We start from the raw sequence: 16,982 nt of genomic DNA on the forward strand, positions 1-16,982 counted from the left end.
CGATAATTGTAAAGAAATACAAAAGCATATATAAATATGTCCTGCACAAAGTATATGTGATGAAATCACTGTGACATCTGATGTCTAAGAAACATAAGTATAAGCATAAGACATTTAGTTTTTGCACAAAAATGATGGACTACAAGTTCATCTTTAAAATTCTAACTTTTCTGATCGTGACCCGTGCTATCAATGTGACCAAACTCAAACGAAGACACCTTTCCCCATTCAGAAATTATAAATAATGTATTTGTGTTTTGATCCATGCATACACTGACAATTTTATCTTGATCACTGACTTTAAGGATCTTTTTATATTCCCCACCTCCAGCCTTGATCTGGATCACTTTACTGCCACAAGCAACGTATACGTTGTTGCACCTGTCTGCTGTTATACCAAGTGGGTGAACGACGGCTAGTCTGTCGAACCGAAATATCAGGCGTCCACTCGCATCAAATGCCGTCACTGCACCGTTTCCATTATCTGAGACGAAAAGGTTAGTGCCATCAGGATTTGAAGTTAAGAAAAGCGGCTTTGAGAACAAAGCTACACCATTTGTGTCATTCTGTATACGCCGTTTTACAATACCTTTAAAATCAACATACTGTATTTGCCAGCTTGAAATCTCGTGGAAACGTTTTGGTATTTCAACTGATAATGCTAAACCACTATCGAAAGACGTGATTCCGAAACAGCTACCAAGCGGAGTCCTAAATGCATTGTGGAAGTTTTCACCATCTGGTAATTTGTAAACCATTTGTTTACATGGCAATGTAAGGTACAGTTTCCGCTTGGTTTTGATGTAACATATATCTCCGGGAAATATATGAGTATCACCGATGTCTTTCCTTTTAGTGACATTTTTTGGTTTTTCATTAAGATAACATAATTTCCATTTGAAAGATTTATTTAAATATACACTTCCATAGATCAACTGAGAAAGGAAAGCAAGTTTTCCACCCTTGACAATAGTAGCGCATCGGACTTGTTGTCGTAATGCTTTGCTTGATTTTATCATCAATGTATGTGTTTCCATGGCTGACAAATTGGAACCAAAGAAACAATTGTCCAATTCTTTGTCTTTTAATTGCTGCTGATGTCCAACTTTCGCATCTTTGGTACTTGGTGCTAAATGACTACAGCATGCAGAGCATATCGTTTGTTTGCATTGTTTACAGCTTAGTAACAGCTTCTCAAAATCACTTTTGCATTGATCACATTGTAATATTTCATTGGAACTAATATTTGGATCCTCCTCCTTATTTAACCCGAAATTCGGTTGAGGATGTACAGAAGCACAATTCCCCATTATTCAAAATATATGTAGCAGTGTTGAAACAATCACTTTCATATATATTTACTTTTTTAAATCAATAGTTTATTTCATTTCTTTAACTATCTAATGATAAATTCAATCTGCAACAAAGCTTTTTTTAAAACTGTATTACTTCCTTTTTCTGAAACTAAAAGTAAACTTTAAATATCTTTTCAAAACCATTTATGTGCCTATCCCAACTAAGGTATTCAGTTCAAATATAACGCATTAGTTTATCTGTTGAAACAGTTCATTTAATTACTTTGTTCTTGAGGGTTTTCTATTGATTAAACAGTACTTGTATTTCGAGAGACAATGCTTAATGCACAAACATAAAGGCCATGATATTATGTTTATGATTTAGATGTCTGTCGGTGATTTCTATGAAAATGCGCAAATTTTAAATGTATTTACAACCATATACAACCATTCGTTAAACATAACTGTTTTGACTCCTACCTCAAATTTAATCAGCATAAAGATAAAATATGGCTGAAAGTTTTTCTTCCAAATGGTTATTATCAAGATTTTCGTTGTGTAAAAACTTGCATTTGTAGATCGCTTAAATTTGTTTTAATACAAAACTTATTTTAAACTAGAAATGTGTCCATAGGACACGGGTGCCCCCACCGCGCCACTGTTCTGTCAATCTTTTTACTAAGTCAAGGGAAATAACTCTACAAATACTGGATAAATCCACAAGCGAAACCACAGGTGCAAATCTAAATATGCTGAGCAACCTGCCCATAAGGTTTAATGACTATGTCAAATCCTTTTTGAGTAACTTGCGACACAAGTTGAAAATTGCAAAAATTTTCTAAATGAAGGGCAATAACTCTAAAAATACTAAATAAATCCAGAACAAAAATACCTGGTGCACAACTGCACATGCTGATCAATATTCCTGTAAAGTTACTGACTCTAGGTCAAATACTTTTTGAGTTACGTGCGACACATGTTGAAAATTGCAAAATTTTACCAAGTCAAGGGCAATAACTCTGAAAACACTAAAAATATCCAGACAAAAATACCCAAGTGCACAACTACACGTGCTGATCAACATTCCTGAAAAGTTTCATGACTCTATGTCAAACACTTTTTGAGTTTCATGCGACACAAATTGAAAATTGCAAAATTTTACTAAGTCAAGGGCAATAACTCGGAAAATACTAAAAATATCCAGACGAAAATACCCAGGTGCACAACTTCACATGCTGATCAACATTCCTGTAAAGTTTCATGACTCTAGGTCAAATAATTTTTTAGTTACGTGCGACACAAAAGTGAACGGACGGACGGATGGAAGGACGGACGGAAGGGAGGACGGACGGACGGACAAGGGTAAATCTAAATGCCCGCCACTAACGTGGGGGCACAAAAAGATTTCACAAATCTCGAATTGGACAGATTTCCGCAAACTTGGAATTAGACACATGAGAAAATAGTTGCATCTGTTGTGTTTATTTTTATGCAATTCTTAACAAAATCAGATATTTTTAACTTTTTATTTTTAAAACCATCCTTGTTTCACATCAGTGTGTGTCCACCAGGTGGTCTCAGATTTGATACTTCACTTATAATAAAGCTTTATTCTTACATTCATATCCGCGTTTTTTTTAAAAATTCAAATAAAAAGATAACTATTTGTCTAAATTCATAATTGTCTTAATGTAATTAACTTTTATTTACGAAATTAATTTTTTATATTTTTTGTTAAAATGAAATGTTTCCATTATGAATTATGCCACTATTGATCAGTGTATATTTGATAACGGAGGAATGATTAAATAACGCAGTTGTACAAATTTATGGCCCAAACGAGCACCGCTTATCTTAAAGTAAATCAAATTGCGTCTGTTTAGATATTATATTTTATACCTCTATAAAATATCAAAAACGACAGTTTGACTAGCGTTTGATAGCGTCTTCAGTGTTTCGTGACATATAAAGCAGAAATAAGCAGATACATGTGATTGAGGCACTTTAATGAAATAGCTCCGTTTTCGTGAATGATGCACCGATGGTACGCTGGTTACATCATAAAATTGTGTTTGGATTTTAAATTTATCTGTTTCCTTTCAGTATGATATGACACTAGTCTCGGATATATAAAAATAGATAAATAATATATGTGTTATCGTAATTATAGATAACGGCGAAACTCAAAACCGCCTTTAATAGGTAGCCAGGTACGTCATTATTCTGGCGAATGGAATAAACCAAATAACAATTTTCTTACGTCAAACCTTAAAAATCACATAGGGACTTGATGAAATATATATTTTAAATTGTTTAATATTTTCTCATTGAAAGGCATGCGCTAGATAAGCACATTTACAATGTTTAGTCCGACAATGCCTTTTATTAATACTTTTCAAATGTGCTGGCCGCAGCCTCATACATATTTATGTTTCAATTCTAATTTCATATTTTGGTGTTTTTAATAAAAGAGTAAAAGGTTTTATATATTTATACGAAATATTTATAATTTCGGCGTTATATTCACGTTACATTAAGCTTTTTAAGACTTTTCATAACAATCACATACAGGCAGCCGAGTTTCGGTGTCAAAACACATAGTGCAATGCAATTGAAATAGATATTCATACAAATCTACCGAAATAAATGATAAATGAAATTCAGAAATAATATCTAAATATGTTAAGCATTTTTAAAAACAAGAAACAAAAACATTTATTTTTGCATACCATTTTCAAGTTTGTGCAATACATTTATCTAATTAAAATGTCAATAAAATAGGTTTATAAAATAGAAAATGAACACTTTAAAACTATTTTGGAAGCAAAAAATCATGCCAAATAAAAAATAATCGCATTTTCGCAACTGCAGACTCGAACACGAAACACAATATATAACCATTACGCTACTTAGATTTACGTATACCTACCTCTTTTTTATTACAGTAAATCAGAGCGGCCGTCAAAATATTATGCCTTCTCAAATTGTATGCAAAATAAAGTAAAATATACATAGAAAACACTATACAAGAAATAAAAAAAAATGATGCAGATAGTTTATATGCACAAAAATGTGACAAAGAAACTTAATGTGGTATAAATACATGACGACCTTCAAGTTGCGCTATTTTCACAAAACAAATTAAAATACTATCAATCAGGCGGTTTGCACTAACAAGTACAACGATGTAGTTTAAACTGACATAATCAATAACAATATTAAAAAGAAATCAGTTGAAGGGAATTAACACTATGACGACGATAAAGTTGTATTCAGTGAGAAGCCTTTACAGGAAAAATCCCATTAACAGTTACAGCTGCCCGGTGTCTCACTGTAGGAGCAAGACTTTGCTATTAGATTTTCAGAAATGAGCAACAACTAAATAATGTTTTCCTACTGATCATTGTTAAGAACCAAATAACAGCATTCAGGTAACTAATCACACGAGCAAAATGGTTGTTTTTACACAAAATGTTTGAAATATGTATCAAAAATTAAAATGTTTTCCTACCCCACCCACTTTAAACACTTATTTGACCATTTCCCTATTAAAAAAGCGTTGTTCAAAATATCCCTAATGTTAAAAACAAAGTTTGCATACATTTTTATAAAGTATATTGATTGATCTTGCAAAATATTAAATACGTTTACCGTGTAGTTTTTATTTTATTAACTTTGAAAATATCTGGTACCATATTTGCTATTAAATTTGGCATTATTTAGCCAAAAAATACCTACCATAATTATATAATTAAAATCAAACATTTTTTTTCTTTCAATAAGGGATCTGAGAGATACATAAATAATGTTAAAAAGTACAAAATGTTACCATTTCTTGGGAATGAACCCTCGCCCCTCAGTTTCAATGCAGTATGCAGTAATTCTAGTCTATTTCAATACTCCTCAAAGCGGAGACAATGCATTAGAGGTATACTGCCTTAAGTAGAATTATTTTATAACTGTGCAAGGTTCGACAAAAAACTTGTTCATCGTGACAAGACATCTTTGGTAGATTATTTTAATAGCTCAATTGTTTGAGCTGTGCCCTTTGTAACCCTTTTAGAAAACTTTTATTTTTCTCCTCTTTTTAATCTTTATTTTGACTAAAACTGGTATTTGTTCTGTAGCTGAATTAAAAATCTTCATGTCAGAGCTCTTAAATTTGTAATCCAATTTCTTATTTGTTAAGACGTAAATACATTTTTTCTCGATAAAACTGATGTGACAACTCCTTTAGCATATTAAAAAATATGTTCATAATTTCTTATTTCTTAATCCAATAAACAATCTTATCACAATGTCTCTTGGGGCTTGACAAACGTAATAACAAAATGTGTTAATGCTGCTATAGTAATTTATAAAAATGCAGCTCCATACAATCACCTTTCCAATTGTCACCTAAAATCTTCTATTAGCAAAAATGATATACATGTAGAAAAAACAGAATCATTAAAAAACGCACAAAATGACAAAATTGAAAATCTTGCAAACTCGATATGATGGACGGTATTGGAAAGTGCAAGTTACCGTCCACGCCCTCTAGCATTATCTATAACAAAAGTCACCACGCAAACATCGTGGAAACGTTTTGGTATTTCAACGGATAATGCTAAACCATTATCGAATGACGTGATTCCGAAACAGCTACCAAGCGGAGTCCTAAATGCATTATTGAAGTTTTCACCATCTGGTAATTTGTAAACCATTTGTTTACATGGCAATGTAAGGTAGAGTTCTCGTTTGGTTATGATGTAACATATATCTCCGGGAAATATATGAGTATCATCCCTCTTTTTCCTTTTAGTGACATTTTGTGGTTTTTCGTTAAGATAACATAATTTCCATTTGAAAGATTTATTAAAATAATAACCTCCATAGATTAACTGAGAAAGGAAAGCTAGTTTCCCGCCCTTTACAATAGTAGCGCATCGAACTTGTTGTTGTAACGCTTTGCTTGATTTTATCCTCAATGTATGTGTTTCCAAGGCTAATAGAATGGAACCGAAGAAATGATTTTCCATCTCTTTAGTCTTTAATTGTTGTTGATGTCCAACGTTCGCCTCTTTGGTACTTGGTGCCAAATGATCACAGCATGCAGAGCATATCGTTTGTTTGCATTGTTTACAGCTTAGTAGCAGCTTCTCAAAATCACTTTTGCATAGATCACATTGCAATATTTCATTGGAACTAATATTTGGATCTTCCTCCTTATTTAACCCGAAATTCGGTTGAGGATGTACAGAAGCACAATTCCCCATTATTCAAAATATATGTAGCAGTGTTGAAACAATCACTTTCATATATATTTACTTTTTTTAAATCAATAGTTTATTTCATTTCTTTAACTATCTAATGATAAATTCAATCTGCAACAAAGCTTTTTTTAAAACTGTATTACTTCCTTTTTCTGAAACTAAAAGTAAACTTTAAATATCTTTTCAAAACCATTTATGTGCCTATCCCAACTAAGGTATTCAGTTCAAATATAACGCATTAGTTTATCTGTTGAAACAGTTCATTTAATTACTTTGTTCTTGAGGGTTTTCTATTGATTAAACAGTACTTGTATTTCGAGAGACAATGCTTAATGCACAAACATAAAGGCCATGATATTATGTTTATGATTTAGATGTCTGTCGGTGATTTCTATGAAAATGCGCAAATTTTAAATGTATTTACAACCATATACAACCATTCGTTAAACATAACTGTTTTGACTCCTACCTCAAATTTAATCCAATCAGCATAAAGATAAAATTAGGCTGAAAGTTTTTCTTCCAAATGGTTATTATCAAGATTTTTGCTATGTAAAAACTTGCATTTGTAGATCGCTTAAATTTGTTTTAATACAAAACTTATTATAAAAAAGGATTTCACAAATCTCGAATTGGACAGATTTGGAATTAGACACATGAGAAAATAGTTGCATCTGTTTTGTTTATTTTCATGCAATTCTTAACAAAATCAGATATTTTTAACTTTTAAAGCCATCCTTGTTTCACATCAGTGTTTGGCCACCAGGTGGGGCTCAGTTTTGATACTTCACTTATAATAAAGCTTTTTTCTTACATTCATATCCGCGTTTTTTTTTAAAAATTCAAATAAAAAGATAACTATTTGTCTAAATTCATAATTTTCTTAATGTTATTAACTTTTATTTACGAAATGAATTTTTTATCTATTTTATCTATGAATTTTTTTCCATTATGAAGCTGATAGAGTACAAAATATTTTGTGAAATCAAAGCTACTGTTTTATAATGTTACATCCAATTATGCCACTATTGGTCATTTGTTTATGCACAGTGTATATTTGGTAACGCAGGAAAGATAAAATAACGCAGTTGTACAAATGTATGGCCCAAACGAGCACCGCTTATCTTATAGTAAATCAAATATTGCGTCTGTTCAGGAGGCACTTTAATGAAATAGCTCCGTTTTCGTGAATGATGCACCGATGGTACGTTGGTTACAGCATAAAAGTGTGTTTGGATTTTAAATTTATCTGTTTCCTTTCAGTATGATATGACACTAGTCTCGGGTATATAAAAAGTAGTTTTAGAATATGCGAAACACAAAACCGCCTTTAATACGTAGCCAGGTCATTATTCTGACGAATGTTTCAAAAGTAACGCTTTTCTGCCAAATAATGTTATGAGTGTTAAACGATATGTCTCTGCAAATGCAATGCAAGTATTTGTTTCAATTTATTAAATATATTTGTATACGTTTACTTCTCGAGGTGCTCGTTTCGGCCATATATTTTCACAGATTCGGCGTCACTTGCGCACAACTCCTGCGATATGTTCTCATTTCTGTATAAGCATAGTAGGAAATTCCATTTCAGGAGACGTGTAATGATTTATATTTTTTTTTTCAACTACTAGTATCAGTGCAAATTTACATGATAGATAATTAATATGTAGATGATAAAACAAGTTTAGTTAAAAAAATATCTGGCCAAATCATTACAGACATTACGTCAGGGGTTTTTGACTCTTTCATGTGAGGAAACTTTCAAGCAAGCTTGCGGAAAGTCGATGATCCCTCTCAGGTGCCAGCTAGAAGGTTTCTCTGTACAACCAAGATTGAAAGTCGGCATATGACATTGACAGTGTCGGTGTGACTTATGGTATCTCGCTACTTTCCGGCGGAAATTTGACCATACCTTAGATCTTGAAGATTTTTGGTATACTTCCGCATTATTTTGTATAGAAAGAACGTTGGTATGACGTCAAAGTGCCCCCCTATCGGCGGCGAAGGAATTGCTAAAACGGCCTGTTTTTATCAAATTTCATCCGATTTTTTCCATTTAAATTTTATAAAGTTTAGTAATGTGCCTGTACATTGATGTCTTTCTTTAAACTTTGCTGAATATACTACGATTCCACTGCTAATTTCCCTCTGTTTTGACGTACAAATGTGTTGAAAATATCGCACGTTATCACAATAATGATTGTGAATAAAAGAAAATCAAAACGGTGAGTTTTCCTATAGTTTCTTTAGCATGTAGTGAAATCGTGAAGGAAAATATTTATGCAATGAAAATATAGGGTCAACGCGTAATATATTTTGCTATTACTGTTTTAAAATAAAATTAAAGGTGAGTAAAACGTAATGATTTCGGTGAAGTAAATAGACGCTGGAGTTCAAAGAATAAACCAAATAACAATTTTCTTACGTCAAACCTTAAAAATCACATAGGGACTTGATGACATATATATTTTAAATTGTTTAATATTTTCTCATTGAAAGGCATGCGCTAGATAAGCACATTTACATTTTTAATCCGACAATGCCTTTTATTAATACTTTTCTAATTTGCTGGCCGCAGCCTCATACATATTTATGTTTCAATTTTAATTTCATATTTTGGTGTTTCTAATAAAAGAGTAAAAGGTTTTATATTTTTATACGAAATAATTATAATTTCGGCGTTATATTCACGTTACATTGAGCAGACAGGCAGACGAGTTTCGGTGTCAAAACACATAGTAAAAATGCAATTGAAATAGATATTCATACAAATCTACCGAAATAAATGATAAATGAAATTCAGAAATAATATTTAAATATGTTAAGCATTTTTAAAAACAAACTGTTCAAGAAACAAAAACATTTATTTTTGCATACCATTTTCAAGTTTGTGCAATACATTTATCTAATTAAAATGTCACTAAAATAGGTTTATGAAATAGAAAATTAACACTTTAAAACTATTTTGGAAGCAAAATACCATGCCAAATAAAAAATAATCGCATTTTCGCAACTGCAGACTCGAGCACGAAACACAATATAATTATAACAATTTCGCTACTCAGATTTACGTATACCTACCTCTTTTTTATTACAGTATATCAGAATATGTCAAAATATTATGCCTTCTCAAATTGTATGCAAAATAAAGTAAAATATACATAGAAAATACTATACAAGAAATAAAAAAAATGATGCAGTTTATATGCACAAAAATGTGACAAAGAAACTTAATATGGTATAAATACATGACGACCTTCAAGTTGCGCTATTTTCACTAAACAAATTAAAATACAATCAATCAGGCGGTTTGCACTTACAAGTACAACGATGTAGTTTAAACTGACATAATCAATAACAATATTGAAAAGAAATCAGTTTAAGGCAATTAATACTATGACGACGATAATGAATGTATTCCGTGAGAAGCATTTACAGGAAAAATCCCATTCAACAGTTACACTTGTCCGGTGTCTCAATAAGGAAGACTTTGCTATTAGAATCTCAGAAATGATCAACAACTAAATAATCTATATTATTACCCCTCACTTTTATCGTAATGTTAATTTCCCATAGGCCTCTGGGAGTTATTCTTACTGTTAATGCAAGTGAACCACGTGACTAAGAATTTTGTACTGTTACATAGGTAACAGTATTTTTTAACAGTATAAAATGTGGTTACGTGGTCTATTTTCTAAATAAAATGAAATAAAATGGCCGTCATTTTTCTCTCGATGCATTCTTATTTTCGACGATAGTAACTATGACTCTCATAAAATTTAGTTCTTTGCACCCTAGAGTTTTTTTCGCGTATAAAATATCTTTTTGTTGAATAGTCAAAAAGTAAACATCCGTTTTCAATGGAAGTAATTGTAATGTGAATAATTTTGTGTCAAACTGGAACATGCAGACGATTAAAGCATGCAACAAATCATTATTTAACAAATTTAACCAGTGAAACGTTACAGAAAGAGTTGGTGGACAGACATCTGTAGGACATCGTTATTTTGTACATGCACTTTGTCAAAAATCTTGCGAAGAATATCCTGGATACAGAAGGATCAGCTTTCATAGATCATAACATTATAAATGAGTTAGTGTTTTGTTTTCTAAATTAAAAACAGCTTATTGTATGATTATGACTGGTAGATATCATCACTTGCTTAAAGAATAAAAGAAAAACAACTTCTCAAGTAGGCCTACAGTACACTTAAAACTTGCAAGGTAAGGACAGTTTAGTTATTGCTACTCTTGGTTTATTTTTGTTACAGCTAGATTTACAAATTCAGATCATCACAGTATTTGTTCGGGGTAATAAAATAAATAACACCTGGGTTTGTGTGTAATAGTAAAAATATCATCCCTCGTAAAAGTATATTGGTTATTCTTGCAAAATATTAAATACGTTTACGTACGTAGTTTTTATTTTATTAACTTTGAAAATATCTGGTACCATTTTTGCTATTAAATTTGGCATTATTTAGCCAATTAATACCTACCATAATTATGTAATTAAAATTTAACATTTTTTTCTTTCAATAAGGGATCTGAGAGATACATAGATAATGTTAAAAAGTACAAAATGTTATCCCTTCTGGGGTTTGAACCCACGCACCTCAGTTTCAATACACTTTACAGTAATTCTATCCTAATTGAAAACTCTTCAAAGCGGTGACAATGCATTAGGGGTATACTACCTTAAGTATAATTATTTTAAAACTATGAAAGGTTTCAACAGAAAACTGGTTTATCATGACAAGACATCCTTAGTAATTTTTTAAAGCTCAATTGTTTGAGCTGTGCCCATGGTTACTCTCTTTTAATCATTTTTATTTTTCTCCTTTTTTTATCTTTATTTTGACTGAAACTGGCATTTATTCTGTAGGTGAATAAAACAAATCTTCAGGTCGGAGCTCTTTAATTTGTATACATTATGCATCTATGATAAATCCATTTTTATACTACATTGGGTGGAACAAAATAAAGTTGAATTTTGAAATAGTACCAGAAGATATGAAGCTTGCCTATCACAGATTACACGTGAAAAAAAAAACAGTTTTAAAAGCAAGCACCATATCCTACGTGTTTTTATATAGTATTCATAGAGAAGTACTGGAACCACCTGTGTTGAAAATGGTAAATTAAAACCTAAAAAAAGAACAACAACAAAAAAAACCCAACAAACATGTACACAAATCTTTGAGTATATTTACGGGGCGACTTTTCTAAAACTCAAAAGAAGACACTTTTCCCTGTTCAGAAATTGTAAACAAAGTGTTTGTGGTTTGATCCATGCACACACTGACAATTGTATCCCGACCACATACTTCTAGCATCGTTTTATATTCGCCACCTCCAGCCTTGATCTGGATGACTTTACTTCCACAAGCAACATACACATTATTGTACCTGTCTGCTGTTATACCACGTGGGTCACTGACCAGTTGGCTATCGGATCGAAACATTAAACGCCCGTCTACCGAAAATGCCATCACCGAACCATTTCCTTTATCGGAGACATAAAGGATAGTGCCGTCAGAATTTGAATTTAAATATTGAGGTTTAGAAAATAATATATCACCCTCATTTTGTATCCGATGTTTTACATTACCTTTAAAATCAACATACTGTATTTGCCAGTTCGGTATCTCATGGAAACGTTTTGGTATTTCAACGGATAATGCTAAACCATTATCGAAAGATGCGATTCCGAAACAGCTACCAGCTTTATTGTAAAAGGCATCCTGGAAGTCTTCACCATCTGGTAATTTGTAAACCATTTGGTTACATGGCAATGTAAGATAGAGTTCTCGCCTAGTTTTGATGTAGCATATATCTCCAGGAAATATGATATTGATATCTTCTTTTGTTTTCTTTTTTTGTGACACATTTGGGTTTGTCATGTAGATAACATAATTTCCATTTATATGATTCATAGCGATAAGAGCTTCCGTAGTATAATGGAGAGAGGATTGCAAGTTGTCCATCCTTTACAAGAATTGCACACCGGACTTTTTGTTGTGAGGCTTTGCTTGATTTTATCATTAATGTTTGTGTTTCCGTTGCTGACAGATTGGAGCCGAAAAAAGGATTTGAGTTTTCTTGGTCTGAATGGACACAGCATTCCGGACACAGCTGTTGTTTGCATTGTTTGCACTTCGATAATTTCTCAAATTCATTTTTACAATTAACACACTGCAATATTTCATTCGACCCTATATCAATAGACGCTATATCAATAGTTGTAGTCCCTTGATTTGATCCAACATTTTGTTGAGAAGCGACAGTAACACCATTTCCCATATCTAAAAATGGCAGGTTGATAGAATCACATAATGTAATTACATGTCCAATCCTGTTAAACAGATAAATCGCGAAAGAATTATTATTATTATTAATTTCTTTATTTTTCTTAAAGTATAATGTCACTGATAAGTATCCAACTAAAATAAAACAAAAGCATCATACGTTTGTTTTTATAAATTTTGCTTCGTTTACCTGTGCATTTATGAAGGCTTTTAAACAGGTATATTCCCCGACAGGGTATTTAATTTAACTGATAAGATTAAGTAGATGTAACGACGTAAGAATTTATTTGTCGATATTGTTATTCGACGTATGTGTTATTGCGGTTTGTTCTATCTTTTATTGAAAATATATTTTAAGAGCGAAACAAAATATTTTAGAACTACAAAGACTTATTTAAAGACGCATTATGTCTCAGAATTGAAAAAAAATGTTTTCTTCTTTAGAAAGGGAAAACATAAGTTTTGTAAGGTGTACAGGTTTTAGGGTATTTAAGATGCATATCATCTGAAGAAAGTAGTGCTTAACGTGAAATTATTTGCCATAAAAGGAGCTAAAGGTAAACAAAGTAGTAATTTGACTTCCATACAAAATACCAAATCACTTTAACTGTCCTAAATGCAAAAAAAAAAAAAAAAAAAAAAAAAATAAATGGCAATGTAACTGGCTTTTGAGTAATGTTTCGAAACTTTATAGGACACACATGTCAATGTAAAAGCCTTTGAGAAATATGTATTTCTGAGTCAAAATGGACATTTTGACCTTTTTTCATGTTCAAACCGTCACTTCAGATATTACATTATAATTTGATTTCCGAGACTAGGATACAAATTAACTACACATATTTGACATTTCGTCAAAAATGCCAGTGTTATGTCATTGCAAAAAAAAATATGTACGTTTGACACTGATAACATCGAGTAGGTAATATCCCGCAATGAATAATCTATTGGAAGTATTATTTTATATCTTATTTTACGTCAATGATGTGTGTATTGCATAAGTCGAAATTTTATACGAGATAAATGTCTGTCGGGAATACTTCCTGTTTTGGAAGCAAGGGATTCATCTTCAGTGCTTTAGTGATCAGGCAGTTAACGGCAAAATTCTGCCTGATTAGATATTTTTTAGACCATTTGAGGCACCTCAAGGAAAATGACCTGTGCAAACAAGTTTTCATCTTACAAATATTTGAAAATCGCCAACAGATAAATGTCTTTTTAAGTTCTTAAAATTGAAATATTTTAAGCTTTAATTTAATTGAATATAATATAGTTTCAAGAGACACGCTGGTTCTCGTTTTGGATGCAGTTTCATGAATTGTATTATAGGGAGTGTATGTCACATGTTGATAAAACAGTGCAGTTTTTAAAAAGAAGGGAACAAGTAGATATTTGCAGTCTAGAAGGGACATTCTATTACAGAAAAGATAATAAATAGACCTTATCATACTGTAAATAGGAGACCATAGTGATGTAATTCAGGCTATTGTCTTGCGTGTTTTGGTAAACATTTGGCGAAAACAGTAAGTCTGCTGTAGAGCTATACTTTCACATGATTCACAAAAGAACAACTTCCTTGAAGAGATTTCGGGACGGACAAAAAAGAAAACAATGATTTATATAGAAGAGGACATTGCAAAGACCCCGGTGGGTCCGAGAAAAAACTTTGGTCAAGTGTCCAGAGTAAAACTTGCAGGGTCTTGTAAACAGCTACAAACATTGTTAAACAATGTAATGTTAACAATTTATTGTTTCATTTTTGACCGCATGGCATCATTAAAAGAAGGGGATATAGGGCTAATTTTTGAAAATGTAGGGCTAACAGGAAAATTTACAGAAAATCCCGCTTAAAATCATGGTTATTCCAGTCGTTGTCACTTCTACATTTTTTCTCGATGTATTTGTGTTATAATCTCCTTTTCACAATTCTTCTTTCATATCTCCTTTTTTCTCCTTAGGATGTGGAATACTGCAACTTTGATGTTTTCATTTCCTTGCTTACCTAACCTGAGGTTACAGTAAGCAGTCAGGATTTTGTATATTATTCGCTGTCTTATAAAGTTGCAATGTATTTAAAAAAGACAAGCTTTTGGTTTTCAGGAAAATCTCGAAATTCAAAATTATTTGATTGTAGGGATTGTAAAAGGGAATGACTCTTTCTTTTTCTGCAATTATGGGTGATTTTCAAATTTGTGTGGGTTTAAAACTCATATGCACAGGCCATTCCTCTTGAAGTACGTCAAAAACTTCCCTTCCCTAAAAGATACATAAAATCCCAACATCAACAGCAATAATAATAAAAAATAAACATAAATAAATAAATAAATAAAAAAAAACAACAACAAAGAATAAAAAGACACAAAGCAACAACAATAGAAACATTAACAACAACAACAACAACAACAACAACAACAGACAAACTTCCTGGTCGAGAATGATTTTGACGTACCGCCTTATCGGGGAGTACTGAACGGAAATCCCTTTGCTTCCCAAACAGGTAAAATGCACCACTGAATTTAGTGCAAAGTCTTTTTGTAAAATCACAATTTCATGTGCCGGTATTAAAATATATGAAAATTGTTGTATAGTATATACATATGTTTAATCTAAACACTTTATAATACTGTAATGCGCACGCCCATTATCTTCCCGCCATTCATATTTACCTGGAACATTCAGTGGTCATTAAACGATTGAACTAGCAACACGTGTCTGTGTAACACATTTCATGTGCACGCTTTGTGTAGATATCAATAAACAGACCCATAATACAACAAAAATTAATTTACAAGAATAGTGTAATCATTTTAAATTGCAAAATTATATCATATATAAATAATATATAATTTAAACATATATATATTTTTTTTCATTTTCAAGGTAGGAAGTTAATTTGTCAATAGAAGAAACATACACAATTTGTTATGAATATCTGAAAATAAAAGAGAAAATAATTGAATATTGATACAAAGCTGAACAAGTTCCTGTAACCATGCCCCGTTGATCAGGCGGATAACAATTAGTTTTACATTTAATTTACACTGCAAAAAGCATATAGAAGTAAAATGTTTAAGATAGTTAATGCAATGACGAGCACAATGAAGATAATCAGAAAAAAGCCATTGCAACAATTAGTTTCAACATCTGCTATTTCCTGTTCTCCTGGTGCCTGACCACCAACATCTGCTATTTCCTGTTCTCCTGGTGCCTGCTGGTTGCAGCATGCATTCCAACATATTTTACACACATTGACAATTCTCTCCATGTTCTTTATTAAAATCCGACTGACAACAATACCAAAAAGCCCGAAAATACCTCCAAGAAAATCGTTTAGGAGATCAGGACTGATATCTGGGAATACATTCTTTCCTTCCAAACGGAGACATGAGCTTGAAACTATCAGAAGCATTATTAAACTGACACATTCAAAAGCACCGACGATGACTTTCAGAATAAGCATGGTGAAATCATTAAAAAGTATCCTCAAATAACGTACAATTGGATCCGTATTGTTATAATATCGATATATGTCTACTGGTATTTCGATAACAGATATAACCAATTTCAGTAAAACAAAAGCAAAGTAGACCCATGTATATGTCTGTAACTGAATCTTACATTCGTTCACTGGTTTATCCTTCTTAGCATCATGTAAAAGATCTACATTTGTTTTCATTTCGCAAAAATTCATCCAATCGAATACTATTCCGACCACAGTAAATACGATACCAAGTACAAGCAGTATACCTTTGCAAGTCCGACTTTGTAAACACTCACACATTTTTATTTTTTGTACCGTTTATATATGTACTTGATTATCTATGTACACCGTATTTCTAAATGATATACACAGTACGTTGTTTTCTTTTTTTCTTTGCATGACCTGTCAAAATAAATACATATAATTTAAAGCGAAAACTGTGTGATGACTTATTCATTATAAATTATGTAGGATAGGAAACTATTCTAGTTGTGTAAATTGAGAAAACTTGAATACCAACATCGAGTGATATCAGTTTATAAAAAACACATACCTAAATGCAATCATTTATATCCGTCATTTCATTCTATCTTCCTTTATTCTATCTACCTGTATAATAGTTTACCTGATTCGTATGCAAACA

General features: G+C 31.9%; 1 protein-coding gene across 1 annotated transcript; it reads right to left on the reverse strand.

Moving 5' to 3' along the window:
- Window positions 1–15,710: 15,710 nt before the first annotated feature.
- Window positions 15,711–16,982, reverse strand: LOC132742219 (uncharacterized). Its single transcript, XM_060730556.1, has 2 exons — window positions 16,893–16,982; window positions 15,711–16,741 (listed from the first exon to the last, which is right to left on the reverse strand). Exon 2 carries the CDS (start codon window positions 16,637–16,639, stop codon window positions 15,890–15,892), a length of 750 nt encoding a protein of 249 aa, XP_060586539.1. The 5' UTR covers window positions 16,640–16,741; window positions 16,893–16,982; the 3' UTR covers window positions 15,711–15,889.

Source organism: Ruditapes philippinarum, unplaced genomic scaffold (genome assembly GCF_026571515.1).
Source record: "Ruditapes philippinarum isolate M1 unplaced genomic scaffold, ASM2657151v2 ctg935_1_1_1_1, whole genome shotgun sequence".
Lineage (NCBI taxonomy): Eukaryota > Metazoa > Mollusca > Bivalvia > Venerida > Veneridae > Ruditapes > Ruditapes philippinarum.

What these genes read in the sequence shown, in the direction of transcription:
- LOC132742219 (XM_060730556.1), bottom strand. Translation starts at nt 16,639, where the DNA reads ATGTGTGAGTGTTTACAAAGTCGGACTTGCAAAGGTATACTGCTTGTA.